The following is a 23,795-nucleotide window of genomic DNA, read 5'->3' on the forward strand; positions in this document are numbered from 1 at the left end:
GGGTGACTTCGAATACTGGCTGGTGGGTAAATACTTCGCCCTGTCTGCCTCTAGAACCACATGGAGCAAGTCTCTGCAAACTCAACTTAGGTCTGGCATGCTCGGCCATGAAACGATAGGCAATGGGGCGATTGTATTTGGGCATACCTGTCCCTGGGAGTTCCACCCATGGCGATCCGGGAGGATCTGGACGAACCAATACTGATCTCCCTGCTGACCTTTGAAATACATTTTAGGTATTGCCGGATGCTGTGCCAAAACAACAGTTGCTCCCTTGGATCGCGTGAAGGTTTTATTGCAAGCTCACAATCACCATTACAAACATTTAGGTAAGTTTATCAGCAGGAAAGAGAAAGGCGAGTGATAACCTCTGTCCGCTGACGTGGATTTGAAGTCAGGACTTTACAGTGGAAAGAGAACACACAAGGAACAAGGCATTCAAGTTCGTAACGATGTGCCCTTTCACCCATTTAATCTTGACTTTTGCACTAGTATGTCTATTTTTATCTTTTTAAGATACTGATGTTTTCTTTCTTCTTTTTTGTTTTTGGGCTACACCCATTGATGCTCAGGGGTTACTCCTGACTCTGCGTTCAGGCTTGGGGGACCATATGGGACACTGGGGATCAAACCCAGGTCAAGTCAGCAAAGCAAATGCCCTACTGCTGTGCTATTGCTCTGGCCTGATGCGGATGTTTTCTAAATCAGAATTGGGGTAGTATTGAGCTAGGTATTTGTTTATTAGATTGATGGTATCTATATAGATAAATGTACTGAGTGCTCAACGTGATTTATTAAAAAAAACTTTTTTGTTAATTTGATGTAGTTAGATTGCTTCTTTTTTGTGTTTTAGTTTTCGGCCATACCCATAAGTGTTTAGGGTTTACTCCTGACTCTGCTCAGAGATCACTGATCATTCCTGGTGAAGCTTCGGGGGCCAGGTAGAACCTGGTTTGGCTGCTTGGAATCCTTGTATCTTTTTTTTTTCTGGCTATACCTAGCTGTGCTCAGAGTTACTCCTGGCTCTGCACTCAGAATCACTGTGGTGGTGTTCAGGGGACCTTACGGGATCCCTGGGATGAGTCCAGGTCAACCGCATGCAAGGCTGCATATTGCTCTGGCCTCACTCATACATATCCTGTATTATCTATGTGACCATCATGCCATTTTTTTCTTTTTTGTTCTTTTTTTTTTTTTTAAGCCACACCCTGTGGCATTCAGATTACTCCTGGTACTGCACTCAGAAATCACTCCTGGCAGGCTCAGGGGACCATATGGGATGGTGGGGATTGAACCCAGGTCAGCCAGGTACATGGCAAAAATCACCCTACCTGCTGTGTTATTGTTCCAGCCCTCATTCCCCCCCCCCTTTTAAAATTAAGACAGTTTTAATTTAGCTTTAAGGTTTACAAAGTTATTCATAGAAGAGTTTCTGACATACAGGGTTTGGTATCTACCCTACCACAAGTCAAGTGTCAGCTTCCTTCCATGCACGACTGTCCCCAAGCCCCCTCTTACTCCTAATTCCCAGTTCCCATCTTGACAGGCAGTTATTTCGTTTGTCTGTTTTGTTTTGTTTTAGTTTTAGTTTTTGGGTCACACCCGGAAGGACTTGGGTTACTCCTGGCTCTCTGCTCACAAATGGCTCCTAGTAGGATCCAGGAACCATATGGAGTGCCAGGATTCGAACCACCATTTGTCCTGGGCTGGCCGATTACAGGCAAACACCCTTACTGCTGTGCCATCTCTCCAGCCTCTTAAATAGGGTAGAGGTGGGGAAGGGATGAGCAATGCCCCAGTAACCAGGAATGGGCATGGAGTCCCCCCAAAAATGCCAGCTGCTGGTCAAAGTGGCCTTGATCCTGCCTCTGAGGTGCAAGGCAGCTGTCTTGAGTGGCATGCAGTGCCCCTGGTTTGTTTTTTTGTGGGTGGGTGAGGTTTATATCTGGTGGCATTCGAGTTCCTCCTGGCTCTGCACTCAGAAATGGCTTCTGGCAGGCCCAGGGACCATGTGGGACACTTGAGAATCGAACCTGGGTCCATTCAGGCTTGGCCAAGTCAAGGCAAACGTCCTACCGCTGTGCTGCCGCTCCAGCCCACTGTCTTTGGTTTCTTGGGCCGGTACCCCGAAGCACTCAGGTTACTTTGGCTCTGTGTTTAGGAGTCACTCCTGGCACGCTTTGGAGACCATATGGATTGCCGGAAATTGAATGCGGGTCCATCCCAGGCCGGCCATGTGCAAGACAAAGTGCCCTACTGCTGTACTGTTGCTCTGACGCAGGCAGTTTTTGGTTTGTTTTGAGCCAAAGCTGGCGTCCTCAGGGTTCCTCCTGGCTGTGTACCGAGGGATCGAGCTAGGCAAACGCCCTGCTCCTGTCTGTCGCTCTGGCCCCTGAGTGCATCTGCTTCTAGCTGGGGTCTCCTGATTCTATGCTACTGGCTCTGTGATTCAGAGATACAGATGCCTCTGGCTCATTACCTCCGCTTCTCCTCTAATTATTTTCCTCCTTGATTCCTTTCCTCCCACTCCTCATTTCTGTAACCAGTTGGTATTTTTTTTTTTTTTTTTTGGTTTTTGGTTTTTGGGTCACACCCGGCAGTGCTCAGGGATTACTCCTGGCTGTCTGCTCAGAAATAGCTCCTGGCAGGCATGGGGGACCATATAGGACACTGGGATTCGAACCAACCACCTTTGGTCCTGGATCGGCTGCTTGCAAGGCAAAAGCCGCTGTGCTATCTCTCCAGGCCCACCAGTTGGTATTTAACATGGGAATTTTCTAGGGGCAAGAGAGAGAGTACGTAGGTACTTACGTAGGTAAGGGTACTTGCCTTGCACGTGGCCAAACCTTCGTTTCGTTACCGGTCAATGCCCCCCATTAAGGTCCCCTTAGCACTATCAGGAGTGATTTCTGAGTGAGAGCCAGATCCAGAAGTTAGCTGGGTCTTGGTCCTTTTCCCCCCACTACCCAAAAGGGAAAGTTTTTTTTTTTTTAAGTATATATTTTGTATTAATTGGGCCTCATTTTTCTTTTGCTTGATTTTGGGTTTTGGGTTTTATAGTTTTTTCTTTTGGGGGCCACACGCAGCAATGCTTGGGGTCACACCTGGCTCTGTACTCAGGAATCACTCCTGGTGGTGCTCAGGGGACTGTGCTGGGGGGCCATATGGACACTAGTGACGGAGCCTGGGCCTCCCACATACACAGCTCTGCTCAGCCCTTTGCACTCTCTGGCCCAGCACTCATTCTCCATCTCTTCCCGGTGCAGAGCTCATGGAAGGGAAGGGAAGAGTCAGTCACACCTTTGAACTTATGGAGAGAACCAGACAGGGAGAAGATGGCTTTCTTTAGTTGTCTAAATGGAGGGTGAAAGGAGATGAATTGTGTGATCTCCTATCTTGGGTGTTGGACAATGACCCAACACGTGACTGTCAGCTGGAGATCATCTTACTCCCTGACATACCCTGCTGGTGCTAGTCGCCTGGTTTCCAGACGCCATCATTCTGCATTACAGATTCACGCAGGGAAATTTCACGCTCCACAGAGCTGCTTGCCCAAGCAACAGGGCCTGGGCTGTCCGCAGGGTTTGAGGTGGGATTCCTGGAGGGCAGCGATGGACTGTTGGTTCAGTGTATAGACATAGGTGAAGAGCCCTAGTTTGTTTGTTTGTATTTTGATAATATCTTTATAATATACAAGCCCCTAAAAGAATTGGTGATTTTTTTTTTTTTTTTTTTTTTTTTTGGTTTTTTTGGGCCACACCCGTTTGACGCTCAGGGGTTACTCCTGGCTATGTGCTCAGAAATTGCCCCTGGCTTGGGGGGACCATATGGGATGCCGGGGGATCGAACCGCGGTCCTTCCTTGGCTAGCGCTTGCAAGGCAGACACCTTACCTCCAGCGCCACCTACCCGGCCCCAGAATTGGTGAATTTTTATGTGAAGCATGGGAGGGTATTTATATTTTACATGCCTCCCCTTTTATATGTATGATAGTTCTAAATTTTTGTCCATTTTTTTTAAGCTACTGCTGAGGCTCATTGACCATTACTCATGGCTTATTCCCTTAAATTGCTCTGAGTGGAATTTGGGGATCCTGCCTTGCTAGGGATAGTGCCGGGATTTCATGCATCAAAAACACTTTTTCCAGTCTGTGGCATGCTCTCTCGGGCTCTAACTTTTACTTTAAAATTTGTTGTTGATGGGCCGGAGAGATAGCACAGCAGAAAGGCATTTGCCTTGTGTGCAGAAGGACAGTGGTTTGAATCCCGGCATCCCATATGGTTCTCTGAGCCTGCCGAGGGCGATTTCTGAGCATAGAGCCAGAAGGAACCCCTGAGCACTGCCAGGTGTGACACAAAAACCAAAAAAAAAAATTTTTTTTGTTGTTGGGGCGGGCTTGATAGCACAGCGGTAGGGCTTTTTTTGTTTTGTTTTGTTTTGTTTGTTTTGGTTTTTGGGTCACACCCAGCAGTACTCAGGTGTTCCTCCTGGCTGTACACTCAGAAATTGCTACTTGCAGGATCGAGGGACCATATAGAAAGTCAGGATTCGAACCACTGTCCTGCATGGAAGACAAACGCCCTACCTCCATGCAGTCTCTCCAGCCCCCAGTGGTAGTGCATTTGCTTTGCACACAGCAACCCAAGACAGACAGTGGTTCAGATCCTGGCATCCCATATGGTCTCTGGAGCCTGCCAGGAGCGATTTCTGAGCCCAGAGCCAGAAGTAACCCCTAAGTGCCACCAGCTATGGCCCCCCCAAAATAATTTGTTGTTGTTTTGGGGCCACACCTGGTGTTGCTCAGGGGTTACTCCTGACTCTGGGCACAAAATTTGGTCCTGGCTGGCTTGGGTGACAATGTGGGATACTGGGGATCAAACCCGGGTCATTCCTGTGTCGGCCACTTGCGAGGCAAACACCCTACTGCTGAGGTATCTCTCCGGCCTCAGTTTTTTTTTCTCCACACCTCACTTTTTTGGGGGGGGGTTTGGGCCACACCTGTTGTTGCTCAGGGGTTACTCCTGGCTGTCTGCTCAGAAATAGCTCCTGGCAGGCACGGGGGACCATCTGGGACACTGGGACTCGAACTAACCATCTTTGGTCCTGGATTGGCTGCTTGCAAGACAAACACCGCTGTGCTATCTCTTCGGGCCCCCCACCTCACTTTTAAAGTTTGTATTTACTAAATTCTTTGCTTTTGGGCTGTACCTGGCAGTGTCGGGCTTACTCCTGGCTCAGCACTCAGGGTTCATTCCGTCAGGATTCAGCATGGGTGCCGATGGGCCGGAGAGATAGCATGGAGGCAAGGCATTTACCTTGCATGCAGAAGGATGGTGCTTCGAATCCCGGCATCCCATAGGGTCCCCTGAGCCTGCCAGGAGCGATTTCTGAGCGTGGAGCCAGGAGTAACCCCTGAGCGGCACCAAGTGTGACCCAAAAACCAAAAACTAAAACAAGAAACAGCATGGGTGCCGAGGCTCAAAAACCAGGTCAGCTGGGTGCGAGTCAAGCACCCTATCAGCTGTGCTATAGCTCTGACCCCCAACTTTTACTTTTTAAAACATAATATATATATATATATATATATATATATATATATATTTTTTTTTTTTTTTTTTTTTTTTTTTTTTGGTTTTTGGGCCACACCCGGCAGTGCTCAGGGGTTACTCCTGGCTGTCTGCTCAGAAATAGCTCCTGGCAGGCACGGGGGACCATATGGGACACCAGGATTCGAACCAACCACCTTTGGACCTGGATCGGCTGCTTGCAAGGCAAACGCCGCTGTGCTATCTCTCCGGGCCCCATAATCAATATTTTTAATGGAATCAACATGAGACACATAGTTGCAGGTTTGTTCCTGGTTGGGTTCTAGTCGCACAATGTCCCATTACCCATCCCTTCACCATAGTACTTTTCCAGCCACCTGTGTCCCCAGTTTTGCTCCTGCAGCCTTATTTCACCTCCTTCCCAGCCTGTCTTAGGACAGATACTTTTCTTCCCTCCCTCCCTCCCTCACTCTCCCCCTCCCTCCCCTCCCTCCCTCCCTCCCTCCTTCCTTTCCCCCCATCTTTTTCTGTCTTTGTCTCTGTCTCTGTCTCTTCCATTTTCCCTTTGAGGCACTATGGTTTGCAGTACTGTCACTGAAGGGGTATCTTTCGTCTCACCGTCCTTCCTTTCAACACCCAGTGATTGTCCATTTCCATCCGTCACTGTCAGAGTGGTCCCTTCTCTGCCCCAATTGTGCTTCCCCAGTCCTTTGTGGTGAGAGAACCATGGGCGGGTCCTCCTGACCCTCATCAAACTGAAATTTTTACAGTTAAACTTAAGATGACAAGTAAGACTTTGCTTTTTCAGCTTTTTAAAGTTTAATAGTTTCCTTGAGACAGAGGTGGGCCACTTGTGGTGCTCAGGTGTCACTCCTGGCAGTGCTCAGGTCCTGGGTGGTGGCAGGTACTTGCAACCTCCTGTGTGCAAAGCAGGCTTGCCCGTCCTTCCTTTGAAGGGCTCTCCGGCCCCTCCACTTCTCTCCGACCTCTCCCTTCTTACTATTTAATGGGCCACCCCAGCTGAGCTCAGCTTCTCCCTGTCTGCTCCTCTGGGTCACTCTTGCTTAGGGGACCCTGCCAGTGCTTGGGGGACCAAGAGGTACTAGGGGTTGCACCCAGGCCTCCTGCATGGAGCACCCTGCTCCAGTCAGCTGAGCCCTCCCTGTGGCCCCTGGGAAGCCCTGAAGGAAGGGAGAACCTTGGCACAGGCAGGGACATGGTTCAGCGGAGACATACCTCATGCATGAAGCCAGTTCCGGCTTGGGACTGATCCAGACAAGCAAGTGTGTGACCTCTCTCTCTAGTAGGCCCACAGTGGGCTGTAGGACCCATGGCGGGTGGTATTATTCTTCACAAATATTTGGTAACCTTCAGAAAAATTGGTCCAGTACCAGAGTGATGGCACAGCGGCAGGCATTTGCCTTCCACACGGCTGACCTGAGACAGACCTGTGTTCCATTCCCAGCATCCTATATGGTTCCCCATGCCTGCCAGGTGCGATTTCTGAGTGCAGAGCCGGGAGAAACCCCTGAGCGCCACCAGGTGTGGCCCAAAAAACAACAAAATATATTGGTCCAGTGTTGTGCTATAGAGAAAATCTGAATTCATAAAAATTGTACAAACTAGGTCGAAGGGGGAAAAGTCTGTAATGATTTCAATGGCTGTTTAACATTTAAACATTCCCCATCCAGCCTACCTGTTGGTCCTTTCTGTTTGGGCTTGGGCCCGAATTGGGTGATGTCATGTGATGCTGGTACTGGGGGGGGGGCAGGCAGTGTCTGGGATTGGACCTGGGGCTGCCACGCGCACAGCATGTGCTCCAGCCTGTCGTACCATTTGCTGGTCCCATTTTTAGGTACAAGTTTTATACTAAAAACAGTCAGGCGTGACTTTTAATGGAATTGGGGACTCTCTGGCTTTGTCACTGGGGATTTTTATTTCACTCGCCAATTTCTTGGCCCCTCATCTTACAGTATTTGCTTACTGTGCTTTGTGCTCTCAATCCCTCTTTACTCTTTCCTTTCTTATGAGCTTTATTCCAGTCATTAATTTTTTTTTTGTTTTGGTTTTTGGGTCACACCTATATATATATATATATATAGGATGCCGGGATTTGAACCATCGTTCTGCGTGCAAGGCAAATGCCTTACCTCCATGCCCCATCTCTTTGGACCCTAGATTTTTTTATTACAGTTTAGGTGCAAGGTCATCTTGTTAGTGTTTTGATACCGGTGTGTATCATTGCTGTACCTGCCCCCACCAAAGTGCCCAGACCCTCCTCTGCTGTCCTGTGTCACCTCTAGTTTGTCTCCCCACCCTCACTTCCAGGCCATCTCTCTGGATTTCCTCTGCGGAGAGGCGGTGGTGAGGAATTTTGTTTCGTTTTGTTTTGTTTTTTGGGCCACACCCAGCATTGCTCAGGTGTTACTCCTGGGCCTGCACTCAGAAATCGCCCCTGGCAGGCTCAGGGGACCATATAGGATGTCAGGAATCAAACTACAGTCAGTCCTGGGTCAGCCGCTTGCAAAGCAAACAGCTACCACTGTGCTGTCACTCCAGCCCCATATTGGGTCTTTTAACTTGTGTGCGTGATGTTGGTTCTGATCCCAGGACCTCTTGAAAATGTGAGGTAAATGTTGTGCCACTGAACCACCACACCTGCACCCGCATTTACGCTTCTCTTCTGTAGTGAATGGGTATTCGGGGGGCTATGCCCAGCACCCATCAGCAGTGCCCCCTCGAGGTGGGCACTGGGAACCACAGGGGTGCTGGAGCTGAACGAGGGTCACTTGACCATAAGGCACAAATGCCGCCCTGCCCCTCCTAAGCCCTGTCTGGACGTCTGTGTTTCTTAGGGCCATGTCAGTCGTGCTCCAGCCTCATTCCTGGCATACTGGGTTCTCACAGAGCCAGGGCCAAGCCTGTGCCTGTCAACGCCAAACCCTTGAGCCCTCTCCTTGGCCCTGCTTTAATGTGTCTCAGATTGCTTCCGTTCATTATAACATATCAGTAGACCATGATCTGTAGTCTTCTCATACGAAATCTTGTTTTTTCTTTTTTTTTTTTGGTTTTTTGGGCCACACCCGGTAACGCTCAGGGGTTACTCCTGGCTATGTGCTCAGAAGTCGCTCCTGGCTTGGGGGACCATATGGGACACCGGGGGATCGAACCGTGGTCCGTCCAAGGCTAGCGCAGGCAAGGCAGGCACTTTACCTTTAGCGCCACCGCCCGGCCCCGAAATTTTGTTTTTTCATGAATGCATGTCTCTGTAATTTGGACACAGAATGTATTTTAAGGTTTGTTACAAAGAAATTGCCATATCTATCATTCTTTTTTTTTTTATTTTTTTCCTTTATTTAAACTTTTTTTTTTTTTTTTTTTTTTGGTTTTTGGGTCACACCCGGCAGTGCTCAGGGGTTATTCCTGGCTCCAGGCTCAGAAATTGCTCCTGGCAGGCACGGGGGACCCTATGGGGCGCCGGGATTCGAACCGATGACCTTCTGCATGAAAGGCAAACGTCTTACCTCCATGCTATCTCTCCAGCCCCTATTTAAACATCTTGATTACAAATATGATTGTGATTAAGTTTCAGTCATGTAAAGAAATATCTGTCATTCTTTAAGCAAATTACGTCACGAGTGAGTTTAATGTTACTTAATGAATGTCATGAAAATTGGAGTTTCCATGATTTTCTCTGTCCTAATGGTATTTTTCTCCCCAAATTCTTCCTAAAACCAGGCGTCTTTTCCACACTGTGTGCCGTCCCCCAGAAGGAGGGCTACCTCGGCCTGTACAAAGGGAACGGGGCCATGATGATTCGCATCTTCCCCTACGGCGCCATTCAGTTCATGGCGTTTGAGCACTATAAAACGGTACTGGCACTTGATTTGTTCTTGAATGTCGCGCTCAGTCGACGAGAGTTTGCTCTGATTTGCGATTACCGCGGGAAGTGTACAAAGTAATGCTGCTTTGAAGGAATCAGAGCATTAAGGGTTTTATTGACTTAATGAAAAGCTTTAGTTTTGTCATTTGAGAGAAGAAAGCGATGGATCACAAAGAAGAGAGTTCGGGTGGCAATGTACTCAGCTGTAGAATGTTTGCCTGGCATGTTTTGATTACTGGCACTAAAGAGAGTGAGAGAAGGGCCCAGAGCCATAGCACAGCGGTAGGGCATTGGCCTTGCATGCGGCTGACTCGAGGCGAATCCAGGTTCAATCCCTGGCATCCCATATGGTCCTCCTTGCCAGGAATGATTTCTGAGAGCAGAGCCAGGAGTAAACCCTGAGCGCCATCAGGTGTGGCCTAAAAACCTAAAATAAAATAAAGGGGTCGGAGAGATAACACAGCGGTAGGGCATTTGCCTTGCATGCATCCTATCTAGGACGGACGCTGGTTCTAATCATGGCATTCCATATGGTCCCTGAGCCAGCCAGGAGCAACTTCTTTTTTTTTTTTTTTTTTTTTTCAGGAGCAACTTCTGAGCACAGAGCCAGGAGTAACTCCTGAGTGCCCCTGGGTGTGATCCAAAACCAACCAAACAAACATTCGTTTGGGCCTGGAGAGATAGCACAGCGGCGTTTGCCTTGCAAGCAGCCGATCCAGGACCAAAGGTGGTTGGTTCGAATCCCGGTGTCCCTTATGGTCCCCTGTGCCTGCTAGGAGCTATTTCTTTTTTTTTTTTTGGTTCACACCCGGCAGTGCTCAGGGGTTACTCCTGGCTGTCTGCTCAGAAATAGCTCCTGGCAGGCACGGGGGACCATATGGGACACCGGGATTCAAACCAACCACCTTTGGTCCTGGATCTGCTGCTTGCAAGGCAAACGCCGCTGTGCTATCTCTCCGGGCCCGGAGCTATTTCTGAGTAGACAGCCAGGAGTAACCCCTGAGCACCGCCGGGTGTGGCCCAAAAAACAAACAAACATCCGTTTGGCTTCTTGAAGGCAGATGCCCACCTGCTATATTATGGCTCCAGCCCCCTAATACTTCCATTCAAATAAATTTTATTCAAATAAAATTTTTATTTCTTATTTTTGGTTTCTGGGCCACACCCAGCAGTACTTGGATTACTCCTGCTCTCAGGAATTACTCTGACAGGGTAGGGTGGGGTGGACCCATATGGGATGCCAGGGGTTGAACCCAGGTCAGCTGTGTGCAAGGCAAATGCCCTACCGCTGTGCTATTGCTCTGGCCCCTGATAGTTTAAAATTTTAAGTAGAGCATTATTTTGGAGCTATTTCAGAAATATGAGGTTTATTTTTTTAATGAATTTTTTTGTTTCTCCACTATTAAAGAGGAGAGTTGTGGATTTTCTCATTTCATAAAATAGAAAACTGATAAAACATAGTAAGACTGTCGTTGAAGTCATAGAAAATCCTAGAAAGATTTATCTATTAACTGGCAGGTTTTCTCACCTTACACATGAAGTTTTTCTTTTCTAACTCAGAGTAGTCCTCGCAAACATCTTGGCACAGAAATACGTTATTTGTCACATTATTTATTTGTTTGTTTGTTTGTTTTTGGGTTTTGGGGCCATACCCAAGTGATGCTCAGGGGTTACTCTTGGCTCTGCACATCTTGATCACTCCTGGTAGGGCTCAGAGGACTGTTTGTGGTGTGGGGATTGAACCTGAAAGACAAGTGTCTTGTCTGTCAGTGTATTGTATTCTTTGTTTTTGATTTTGGGCTACACTTTGAGGTGCTCAGGACTTACTTCAGGCTCTTTGCTCAGGAATCACTCCTGGTGGGGTTCAGGAATGCTAAGAGGTGCTGGGGATTGAACTTGAATCAGCCCTGTGGAAGGCAAGTGTCCTGTCCGCGGTCCTCTCTCTCCAGCCCCCAATCATTCCGTTCTCTTGGTATTGTGAAATGCTGATTAGGCATGAGAGATTGGAAAAAGCATCCTATGCTAGGAGACTTGATACTTGCAGTGTCTTGAACTTCATTATAATAGCCTATAGGAGCTGTTTTATCTCTTCCATATTCACAGTTCATTTTGGTTATCAAGGTAGCACCTGTAGATGTCACTTCTAAGATGGTTTTGATAAAAAGTGTAAATCACAGAGAAAATCCGGATCTTTATGGTCTCCCTTTGACCATCTTTATAAAATTGTGCTTATTTATTGAATGTTGTGTTAAATAAATAACGATGGGGCTGGATGGTGAAGGATGCCATCCAGCCCATGTGGCTCTGCAACCTCCATGCAGCCGGCGAGTTCCAGGCCCAGGTGAAATTACTCACTCACACGCAGCCATCAGGAAGAATCATCTTTATTCATGCCCTAGCCACCACAGGTGTGTGGCCTATGTCAACCTTTTAAGCATTCAGCTATATTTTGCTAGCCCTGCATCTTATCTCCTGTTAGCCATCTTCCCTTTGGGCTCCATGCGGCCCAAAGATCCAAAAGCCAGGAAGCCAAGCCGGGCCAAGAGAGAAACGGCAAAAGGCCCGAATCCCCTGGCTCAGAGGTTTATCTATCCTTTTCCAGACCCCTCCCAGAAATGGGAGGTCTTGCAGGTAGTTACACCTATTATCCGGTTCCCAAGACCCCTCCCAGATATGGGTGGGTCTTAGGGTCTTTGCACCCAACTTCAGGGTTTTAGCTAGGTACACCAACAATTGAATACTAATGTTCTTTTTAATCTTTTTGTGACTTTTTTTGACCTGTCTTCATATTAAACATAATCTAAGTTGAATGGTGGGATTGTTAAAATAAGGTCTTCATATGAAGTTCCCGTTTAACTTGGCGTTTTTGGTTTCTAGTTCATTACGACAAAATTGGGCATTTCTGGTCATGTGCACAGATTGATGGCTGGATCCATGGCAGGTATGAGTAAGTGCTGGACTCCCTTCCTTCCTTCCTTCTTCCTTCCTTCCTTCCTTCCTTCCTTCCTTCCTTCCTTCCTTCCTTCCTTCCTTCCTTCCTTCCTTCCTTCCTTCCTTCCTCCCTCCCTCCCTCCCTCCCTCCCTCCCTCCCTTGTTCTCTCTTTCCCTTCCTTCCTCCTCACCTTTTTTCCCCTTTTTTTGTGAAATAAGTTTTGTTTTTGTTTTTGTTTTTAGGCCACACCCAGCAGCGCTCAGAGATTACTCCTGGTTTTGTGCTCAGAAATCGCTCCTGGAAGGCTCGGGGGACTGTATGGGATGCCAGGGATCGAACCCTGGTCAGTCCTGAGTCGGCCGCATGCAAGGCAAATGCCCTACTGCTGTGCTGTCGGTCTGGCCCCCAAAGTAAAATATTTTTTATTGAAACTTTAGAAAGATGTTTAGGCAGATAAAGGGAGAAGTGTGTGTTTGAGAGAGAACATGGCTTCTCTGGAGTGGAATCAGGCAAGCATAGAGACTTAGAAACACAGAAAATCAGCAAGTGAGATGCATGTTCCAGGGAGAGCATGGGCTTGAAGAGCAGCCGCTGTATTTCATTTCCGCTCTGCTAACTGAAGGGCGACGGTCAGACCCGGGCGGACCTCAGCATCTCCGACTTGAGTCACATAGGGACTGGTGAAAAGTACTCACCAGAGCTGGAGCAGTGGCGCAACGGTAGGGAGTTTACGTTGCACGTACTGACCTAGGACTGGCTGCAGTTTGATTCCCCCCCCCATGTCCCCCAAGCCAGGAGTAATTTCTGAGCGCAGAGTCTGGAGGAACCCCTGAGCATCACCACCAGGTGTGGCTCAAAAAGAAAAAATGAAACAGGGGCTGGAGAGATAGCATGGAGGTAGGGCATTTGTCTAAGGATGATGGTTCAAATCCCGGCATCCCATATGCTCCCTGAGCCTGCTGGGAGCGATTTCTGAACATAGAGCCAGGAGTAACCCCTGAGCGCTGCTGGGTGTGACCCAAAAACAAAACAAAAAAATAATAAAGAAAGAAAAGAATTCACCAATAGCAAACGGTTCAGACAGGAGCAAAGCAGTGTTGTCTTAGCACCTGCCAGGCAGAGGGCCATGGCGGAGTCCCCAGAGCAGGTCTGCTCAGCACAGGTGGGGAGCCCTCACCGTCCTTGGGTGCCCCACCCCACATTGCCAGGGTTTGTCCAGGGTGTGAGGACCTGGAAGCTAGATAGAAGGTCAGGGATGGCAGTGGGAAGCACAGTGTGGGGGTTAAAGCTCGTGCCTAATCCACTGGAGGAGCACTGGAGGGTGGTGTGTGGTGCAGAGGACGCAGCATCTGTGGGCCCGTCCCACCTTCTCGGGAGACGTTTGCTGCACAGACTACGTGCTGGTTTCCGCTGTGTAAAATTTCTTTGTTGGGGCCGGAGAGATAGCACAGCGGCGTTTGCCTTGCAAGCAGCCGATCCAGGACTAAAGGTGGTTGGTTCGAATCCCGGTGTCCCATATGGTCCCCCGTGCCTGCCAGGAGCTATTTCTGAGCAGACAGCCAGGAGTAACCCCTGAGCACTGCCGGGTGTGGCCCAAAAACAAAACAAAAAAAAAAATTTCTTCGTCGTTGAAGTTTCCCTTTCTCCGCAGGCATGACAGCCGTTATCTGTACCTACCCCCTTGACATGGTCCGGGTCCGGCTCGCCTTCCAGGTGAAAGGGGAGCACACGTACACGGGCATCATCCACGCCTTCAAGACCATCCACGCAAAGGTATCTCCTCCTGCCCACCCGCCACTAATGTCCCTTGGTGTCTGGGACATGTGTTGAATGTTATCTCGGAATTTTTACCATGGTAATTATGCTCATGATAGAATTAAAGCACAGCTATTTCATATGTGTGTATGTCCATAATGATTTTCCCATTATGTTTGTGTGAAGTTGTTTGATACTTGTTGTAATCTCACTGCGTCTTATTCTTCCCTCAAGGAGGGCGGTTTCCTTGGCTTTTACAGAGGCCTAATGCCAACTATCCTGGGAATGGCTCCGTATGCAGGTATGTTTCCCATCTGCCATAGTCACGGTGTCTTGTAAAAAAAAATGATTGTTTTCAAAGTTGTCCATTTCATATTTAAGTTCGTAATCTTTCTGGATTTTCTTTTAACGTAATTTGCTGTCATGTCATGTCTTATGAGTCAATAGGAACACTTCTTTTATTGTCATAACCCATCCTTGAATACAGAATTAGACCGTGAATTAAAAATAGCAAATCCATGGGGCCGGTGAGGTGGCGCTAGAGGTAAGGTGTCTGCCTTGCAAGCGTTAGCCAAGGAAGGACCGTGGTTCGATCTCCTGGCGTCCCATATGTTCCTCCCAAGCCAGGGGCAATTTCTGAGTGCTTAGCCAGGAGTAACCCCTGAGCATCAAACAGGTGTGGCCCCCACCCCACCCCCCCAAAATAGCAAATCTTGGCCGGAGAGATAGCATGGAGGGAGGGCATTTGGTTCACATGCAGAAGGATGGTGATTCGAATCCCAGCATCCCATATGGTCCCCCGAGCCTGCCAAGAGCAATTTCTGAGTGTAGAGCCAGGAGTGACCCCTGAGCGCAGCCAGGTGTGACCCAAAAACAAAACAAAAAAGTCAGAGGAGGGCCAGAGAGATAGCATGGTGGTAGGACGTTTGTCTTGGCATGTAGAAGGACGGTGATTTGAATCCTGGCATACTATATGATGTCTCGAGCCTGCCAGGAGTCACCCCTGAGCGCTGCCAGGTGTGACCCAAAACAAACAAATAAACAAACAATATATATGTATATATAAAATAGCAAATCTTGGGGGCCAGAGCTATAGTGAGTGGTAGGGTGTTTGTCTTGCATCCCGTTGACCCAGGACAGACCTTGGTTTGATCCGCAGTATCCCATATGGTTCTCCGAGCCTGCCAGGAGTGATTTTTGAGGACAGAGCCAGGAATAATCCCTGAATGCCTCTGGGTGTGACCCAACACCCTTCCCTCCAAGAAATAGCAATTCTGGGTCCAGAGATTGATTTAAGTAGCCCTCCCTTTTTATTTTGGTGGCTATGCCTTACAGTGCTCAGGGGTCACTCCTGACTCTGTGTTCAGGGATTTCTCCTGGCAGCGTTGGAGGTCACGAGGGTGAGGCATATGTAGATTCAAGAATCAAACCTGGTTCGAGTCGCCTGTATGCGAGGCAAACACAAACACATACTGGGAATGTGCAAGAAAGTCTGTTTTTTTTTTTTTTTTTTTGGTTTTTGGGTCACACCCGGCGGTGCTCAGGGGTTACTCCTGGCTGTCTATTCAGAAATAGCTCCTGGCAGGCACGGGGGGCCATATGGGACATCGGGATTCGAACCAACCACCTTTGGTCCTGGATCGGCTGCTTGCAAGGCAAACACCGCTGTGCTATCTCTCCGGGCCCGCAAGAAAGTCTTAGGGTATGATCCATCCCACCTTACTGAGTTTCTGGGGCTGACTCCCAAGTACTTTGGAATGACTCGCTGGTGTCCTTTAGCGTCATTGGGCCCAAGACCTGGTCTTGGCCCTGCCAAGAGTGCTCTCCATGACAGTACCAAGAAGTGGAGCTGGCATTGCTGGGCCGCAGGTGCTCCAAGCCCAGAGCATACTCTTTGCATTCCAGGTTTGGTTACTACATGATTCCCCGACCTGAGTCAGGAATGGCGCAAAACCAAACAAATGAGGTTGTTTTTTGTTTGTTTGTTTGTTTGGTTTTTGGGTGACACCTGGCAGTGCTCAGGGTTCCTCCTGGCTCTATGCTCAGAAATTGCTCCCAGCAGGCTCAGGGCACCGTATGGGATGCCGGGATTTGAACCACTGTCCTTCTGCATGCAAGGCAAACATCCTACCTCCATGCTATTTCTCCGGCCCATGAGAATAATTCTTTTTTTTTTTTTTTTTTTTGGTTTTTGGGTCACACCCGGCAGCATTCAGGAGCTATTCCTGACTCTAAGCTCAGAAATCACCCCCGGCAGACTTTGGGGACCATATGGAATGCTGGGATTCAAATCACAAACCACCGTCTTTCTGCATGCAAGGCAAACGCCTCATCTCCATGCTATATCTCTGGCCCCATGAGAATGATTCTTGTCACAACTCCTGTTCGGCCCAGTGTCATGAAGAATTTTTTTGTTTGTTTGTTTGTTTGTTTTGGGGGGTCACACCCAATAGCACTCAGGGGTTACTCCTGACTCCATGCTCAGAAATCGCTCCTGGCAGGCTTATGGGACCATATGGGATACCGGAATTTGAACCACCGTGCTTCTGCATGCAAGGCAAACGCCCTACCTCTACGCTATCTCTCTGGCCCCGTCATGGAGAATTTTTATTTTGTTTTTCAGGGGTTTCGTTTTTTACGTTCGGCACCTTAAAGAGCGTCGGACTTACTCATGCTCCAACCCTTCTTGGCAGACCCTCATCCGATAATCCGAATGTCTTAGTTTTGAAAACTCACATCAACTTGCTTTGTGGTGGTGTGGCCGGAGCCATAGCGCAGACAATATCGTGAGTTTCTTCTTCCCCTTAATGAAATCACGTTCCCTCCCTCTTCTGTTTTCAGTGCTGCCTCTTCATTTCTGCTCCCTCTACCCATCCCTCCACCAGGAGATTATTCAAGCATAGGTTCCTTGTAAAGTAAAAAACTAGGACCTGAGAGTAAGTGCAGAGTTAGGGTCCTCATCTTGGATGCACAAGCCCCGGGTTCAATCTCTAGTGTAGTATGTGGGTCCCCAGCCCAGCTAGGAGGAACTCTTGAGCATCCCCAGGTGTGACCAGCTCTCTCTTCCTCACCCCTGCCTGCACGAAAATTTGGGGGCTGGAGAGACATTGCAGCTGGAAGGTTGCTAGCCTTGCATATAACTAACCATGATTAGACCCCTGTTTCCAGTACTTGGAACCCCTGGGGATTGGGGGTCCCCTTCTAGGTGTGGTCTCTGATCACAAAGTCAGGAGTTGAGGCCAGAGAGATAGCATGGAGATAAGGTGTTTGCCTTTCATGCAGAAAGTCATTGGTTCGAATCCTGGCATCCCATATGGTTCCTCGAGCCTGCCAGGAGCGATTTCTGAGCATGGAACCAGGAGGAACCCCTGAGCGCTGCCGGGTGTGACCCAAAAACCAAAAAAAAACAAAACAAACCACAAAGTCAGGAGTAAACCCGAGCACAGCCAGGTATGATTACCCAACCAACCTCCAAAATAATAATTTGAGAAATTTCCCCCTATATACCTGCACTTTCAGCATATTAAATCTTTTTGCATATTTACTAAATTAGTTTGAGTTCATTCAATTTCCAATAATAATTCATTAAAGAGTATGAGAGATACAGTGAGGCCCTTAGTTCCTCTGGCTTTTGGCCCCACCGCCAGGGCTGACGATTGCTTTTCTGTAAAGAGCAGCATCGTTTAACCTGAAATATTAGTGAGGTGCCAAGGACCGAGTTCTCATCTGTGGGGAGCAGTATCTAGTCTGCCTGGAGGACGATTGGGGCAGGAGAAAAGAAGCCTCTTCCGAGAGGGAAGCTCGTAGGCAAGGTCAGGGATCTTGCACACTATTTTTATGAGTCTGTCTTAACTGTCAGATCAAGCAAAGCAGTAAACACACAGGAATAGTCATCTCCTAGAAAGCAGTTGTATTTATTTGATCATCGTCAAATAGAGAAGGAAAATCATTCTTTTTGGGGGGAAGTGGTGGTTTGGGCCACACTTGTCGATGCACAGGGATTACTCCTGGCTCTGCTCAGAAATCACTGCTGCCAGGCATGCGGGACACTACGGAATGCTGGGGATCAAACCCGGGTTGGCCCACCATGCTTGAGACAAACCTTCCTCGCTGTGCTATTGATTTGGCCTAGAAAAATCATTCCGAAGTCTTCCTGTCTTCTTTGTCTCCTTCTAGCTACCCATTTGATGTCACACGTCGGCGAATGCAATTAGGAACCGTTCTTCCAGAATTCGAAAAGTGCCTGTAAGTTCTGTGTGTCCATTGTCTTTAGGAATTTTCTGTGTTTTTTTTTGTTTTAGTGGTTTTGTTTTGGGGCACAGCTCAGTACTCAGGGGCAACTGATGGGCTCCCCAGACTCCTGCTTGAGCTCCCAAGTCCAGCCTGCTGACGTGATGATCCAGGAGTAGCCCCAGCACGGCAGACTATGGACCCCCCCCCCAATACGTAAATAGAAATGTAGAAAGGTATTGGCATTAGTGGTCTATATCAGTGTCCTTCTGAAGGAGATGAGGCCAAGTTACCTTCTTGGGCCTCCGGAATATTCCATGGGAGTCCTCTAAATGTGGATCTATAGGCCAAACTAGAGGATTTTTGGGGTGGGCTTTTGAGCCACACCCAGCAGCGCTCAGGTGTTACTCGTGGCTCTGTGCTCAGAAATTGCTTCTGGCAGTTTAGGGGGACCACATAGAATGCCGGGGATCGAACCCATGTCTGTTCAGGTTGGCCGTGGCAAGGCAAACACCCTACCACTGTGCTATCTTTCTGGCCCCTCTTCCCTCGTTTCTTTGTAGAGTTCTTTGAGTAAAACTTTTCTTTTTATTTCCTTATTTATTTATGGTTTTTTGGGACCACACCTGGCTGTGGCACTCAGGTTTACTCCTAGCTCTGCACTCTGAAATCACTCCTGGCAGGCTGGGGGGACCATATAGGGTTATTGGGGATGGAACCTGGGTCAGCCATATGCAAGACAAAAACTCTCTGCCTTGTGCTATTGCTCCGGGCCCTAAAACTTTTTTTTTTTTTTTTTTTGGTTTTTGGGCCACACCCGGCGTTGCTCAGGGGTTACTCCTGGCTGTCTGCTCAGAAATAGCTCCTGGCAGGCACGGGGGACCATATGGGACACCGGGATTCGAACCAACCATGTTTGGTCCTGGATTGGCAGCTTGCAAGGCAAACGCCGCTGTGCTATCTCTCCGGGCCCAAAACTTTTTCTTGACTTACAAAAAACCACCATGTCATTACATGGATCCTGCAATTCCCTCCCGACTTCCGCCATCTTGTCTTGCAGTACCATGCGGGAGACCATGAAGTACGTGTACGGACAGCACGGCATCCGCAGAGGCTTATACCGGGGCCTGTCCCTGAACTACATTCGCTGCATTCCATCCCAAGCCGTGGCTTTCACGACTTACGAACTCATGAAGCAGTTTTTTCACCTGAACTGAAAGAAGAAATGTGATTCTTTTCCTTTATAAGTTCTCAGAGGTAGAAATCAAATTCTCGCTGTCATATTGGGGCACCTTACTTGAAGGGGGATGTTTCATGTCTTACAGGAACCACTTGTGTTTGAGCACTTGATTTTCTTTATCACAAATCGCAAATGCTTACTCCTTCTTGAGGCCAAAAGGAATGGCCTCGAACACTTCGGGGAGTTGCCTAAGTACATGCTGATGCTAGCTAATCGTTATATTATTTGAAACTTTTGTGTTTGTTTTAATGTTTCCAGTAGATGCTGAGATGCTAACCAATCATTTATGTTATTTGAAACTATTTTTTAATGTTTTGTTTTGGGCCACACCTGCCGATACTCAGGGTTTACTCCTGGCTCTGCACTCAGTAATTACTCCTGGCAGGCTTGGGGGAAAATACGGGATGCCAGGGATCAAACCTGGGTAGGTTGCATGCGGAGCAAGCGCCCTACCCACTGTACTATCGTTCAGGCCCTTTGAAGCCGTCGTTAAGTGTTATTTGGCAAAACGACAGACCTTGTTATGGGACGCGGGGCGAGGGTTCAGTTCGTTAGTTGAATTCACGCCAAGTACACGGGAGGCCCCAAGTTGGATCCCCCTTGCCCACAAAATAGAGGGTTCTAGAATTGTCATGAGCTCTATCATGCTCTTTCAAACTCTTCATTCTAATCACAATTTTCAGTCATCTGTATGGTTATTATTCTGATAGGAATGGTCATATTGTGGTGAAAGACTTGGTCACATTGATAGCAGAATGATGCACATGGAATTTTTAAGCAGTGTAGAAGCCAGCATGGATGTGTTTTTCGTACTCTCTTTTCATATTTCTGTTCATTAGCTAAAGCTCAACCACATTTTTCTTCATTTGGAATTAAATAAACGTTTGTATTTAAAATGTAGTCCTGTAGCAACTCAACAGTGAGTGATGAATTTTCAGGTATGGCTCATTGGTTATCACCGGGTATTATGAGTAATTTAAATTATTTTTTAAAAGTCGATGTATTTTCCAGAGGCAATATTCTTGCACATCTATCGAATATCTTTGCTTCTATAGCAACTAACATCATGAGTTTGTCTTTATTAGGAAATTGGTTGTGTACTAGAGAATTTATTTAAGTGGACTGTGAAATATCCATAAATACAGATATGAATGTCTGAGTACATTTTTAACATATTATATCATGATATATGAACTAGTTCTTCCATGTACAATAATTTGAGTGCAATATAAACTTAAGTAGAAATGTAAAGTAGGAATTCCTATCCTTTATATTAAATGGTGTAAATTCTAAGAATTTCACTGACTGTGTTTAGAGTACTTTTTTTATATTTTCTTATAAGCATGAGAGAAATGAGGGGAACAGTTCATTTTTACTCCTGGCTCTGCACTCAGGAATTATTCCTAGTGGTGCTCCGGGGATTATAGGGGATGCCAGGGATTGAACCTGGGTCGTCTGGATAAGCCCAGCACTTTACCCATTGTATTATGTCTCTGGCTACTAGGGTAACAGATCTGTCCTCAGAAATAGCATTTTGCTATTGGTAGTAAAGGTGCATAAATTTGTATACCAAAAGCATAAATAATAGCACTATTGTAAAAAATATAAAAATAATAGTAGTTTGTTAATTATGGTTTTTTAGACAGTAGAAAATGAAGTTGAAACTCTTATTTCTGCTTCACTTTTTATTTTTTTGCCTAACAGATTTCTTACCATATCTTCACAAAAATTATATTAACTGATTTTATTTACAAAGTCTTTATTTAAAAATAAGTATGTAAATTTGTATGCTTTGTAAGTGTGCTTGCAGGTGAAGTGTAGAAATGCATGTGTTCCTGAAACTATTTTGCTTATTCTGTTTGGGGCTCCATTAGCTAAACAGTGTTATCAAATTTCAAGATACTTCAAATGTGTAAAGTAAGTATCTTAGCCTGTTACCAATAAGTGGGAGTATGAGTAATTTCTAATAAAAATTTGCATTCTGTGTTGTCAAATTTTAGGATATTAAAAATAAATGTATTTGAATTTCAGCCGTGGTTTCTCTATTTAAATACATTATCACTGCTTCCCTCAGCCTCCTTCTGTGTTTCAGTGTTCATCTGCCCTTTGGGAAGGGAATAGGGAACCTCAGGTCTTAATCCCTTCCCCCAACGCAAAGGGGGCTGTCCTTTGGGGTCTTTTCCCAGTGTCCTTCTGGGTCATTACGAAACCCCTTCTTTCCCATCAGTCCTCCTTTCACCAATCTGCGTGGACTCTACTGTGTCTACACAAAGTCATTTCAGTTTATGGGAGAGACTTTTCATTAAGATTTTCATTTCATCTACCGAGGCTTTCAGACTTGTTATTTCACTTTGGAGTTTTCTGAGTTCTATCATTGTGGTCTTTTTCACTTGATCTATGCTTTCTTTGAGTTATTTGAGCATCCTCCATATTAGTACTCTAAACTCCTTATCTCAGAGGCTAACTCGGTGATTGGTACCTTTCAGGTCATCTTCATTCTCTATGCATGGTGTCGTCCTGCATTGTTTCCCCATTGCCACGCTTGTATAGTGGTTTTTACTATGTTCCGTGCTGGGGTTCATGGGAAGATGAGTGTGGCCGTGGAGCGGCGACACTCCTCTGGCTCCACCTTATTCGGTGGGGTTTGCTTACCAGGCATCTTCTTGGCTGTCTTGTGCAGAAAAGCAGACAGGGAGCAAGTCAGCAGTCCTTTATAATGGCTCTCCTGTGCCCAAACACAGCAGGGATCAGCATCCACCTTATTGGGTGGGGCCCGTTTACGGGGTCTGGGTCCTGGAGATTATATTCCATGGCATCTTCTTGGCTATCTTGTGCAGAAAAGCAGGCCTTGAGTCACATTTTATACAGCAGTTTAATAGATCATTCTTAAACACCTTGGTACACCAGCACTCCAAACCACTAAATGCAGAAATCAATGGGGAAACTAAAGAAGACATCTACTGTGGGGGCTATGGAGAGAAATCCTGGCAAATCTCTTATTCCACCCAAATGTCTTAAACTTATAGATGAGGACCTAAAATCAACACTTAATGGTTTAGCAATGGAAATCAAGGAATCACTAGCCTGCAAAATTAAGTAATCTATAAATGAACAATTCAACCAACTCAAAGAACTCTTTCAGAAGATGAGAGAATCTATACAGATGGAAATGAAGGAATTAAAAAGCATGTAGGCAAGCCATGATAGTAGAATTACATGGGTGGAGAGTCACATAGACGAACTTGAAGACAAATTACAAGTCAGCTGGGATAAAGAAGTCAAAAAGGAAAGGAGAGACAAACTTTGGAAGAAAACGTAAGGTACTTAATGAACAAGGACAAGAGAAATAATTCCAGAAGGAGAAGAATATGGGAAAGGGGGGAAGAACAAGTAGTAAGGGAGATAATGGAGAACTTCCCCACCCTTGGGAAAGAAGTTTCTCTACAAATCCAACAGGCAAAAAGGGTGGCAAATAAAATGGACCATAACAGAACAACACCAAGACATTTGGTAATCCAAATGACAAAAAAAACAAAGAGATCGACTCTTTAAAGCAGGAAGGGAGAAAAAAAACCCTGAAGTATAAAGGAAACAACATAAGAATCAAACCAGATCTTCCATTTGAAACAATCCAGGCGAAAAAGAGTGGAATGACAGTCAAACTACTGAATGAAAGAAACTTTCAACCTAGATCGTGATCTTTTTGTCCACGGTGGTGCTTGGAGACAGGTTGGTCCCCTCAGTTCCACATTTGCAATGCTTACTCTATTAGGCTCAGAAGACAGGGCTCATTATGTTGATGTCACGACAAAAATTCTGATCTATTCATCTTCTACTTGATTATGCCTGCAGATATAATCTAATGTTTATGCCCACAGATAGCAATGGGACGTGCAAGTGCATGCCATGAACTCCTCCTGTTCCAGAGCTCATTCACTGAACATGTTATTGTAATGTTTTCAACTGTTGGTAATTCACCATTATACCATAATGCTCTGGATTTTAGATTACTTTTAGGAAAGGAAACTGGATGCTCAAGATCCGCTAGATGATATTTCATGGTGTAGACTCCTCTTCTAGTGCTCCTTACCATATCATTTAGTTTTCTAAACTTGAAAATATAATTGTTTTTGATATCATAATATCTTAAATGCTTTTAAAAATACATAGGGCTGGGGCCGGAGAGATAGCATGGAAGTGTGGTGTTTGC

At 46.6% G+C, this 23,795-nt stretch overlaps 1 protein-coding gene across 2 annotated transcripts; it reads left to right on the top strand.

Moving 5' to 3' along the window:
• The first annotated feature begins 242 nt into the window (after nt 1–242).
• SLC25A16 (solute carrier family 25 member 16) lies at nt 243–19,973 on the top strand. 2 transcript variants are annotated; one of them, XM_049790507.1, is made up of 8 exons: nt 243–329; nt 9,284–9,417; nt 12,306–12,369; nt 14,012–14,133; nt 14,350–14,416; nt 16,739–16,901; nt 18,292–18,360; nt 19,406–19,973. In XM_049790507.1, exons 2-8 carry the CDS (start codon nt 9,355–9,357, stop codon nt 19,560–19,562), a joined length of 705 nt encoding a protein of 234 aa, XP_049646464.1. In that variant the 5' UTR covers nt 243–329; nt 9,284–9,354; the 3' UTR covers nt 19,563–19,973. The 2 variants fall into 2 exon arrangements, with proteins under 2 accessions (XP_049646464.1, XP_049646463.1); XM_049790506.1 differs by lacking the exons at nt 243–329; nt 12,306–12,369 and having other exon boundaries at nt 9,356–9,417.
• The last annotated feature ends 3,822 nt before the right edge of the window (nt 19,974–23,795 follow it).

The sequence above is a fragment of the Suncus etruscus genome, chromosome 17 (genome assembly GCF_024139225.1).
Source record: "Suncus etruscus isolate mSunEtr1 chromosome 17, mSunEtr1.pri.cur, whole genome shotgun sequence".
NCBI lineage: Eukaryota > Metazoa > Chordata > Mammalia > Eulipotyphla > Soricidae > Suncus > Suncus etruscus.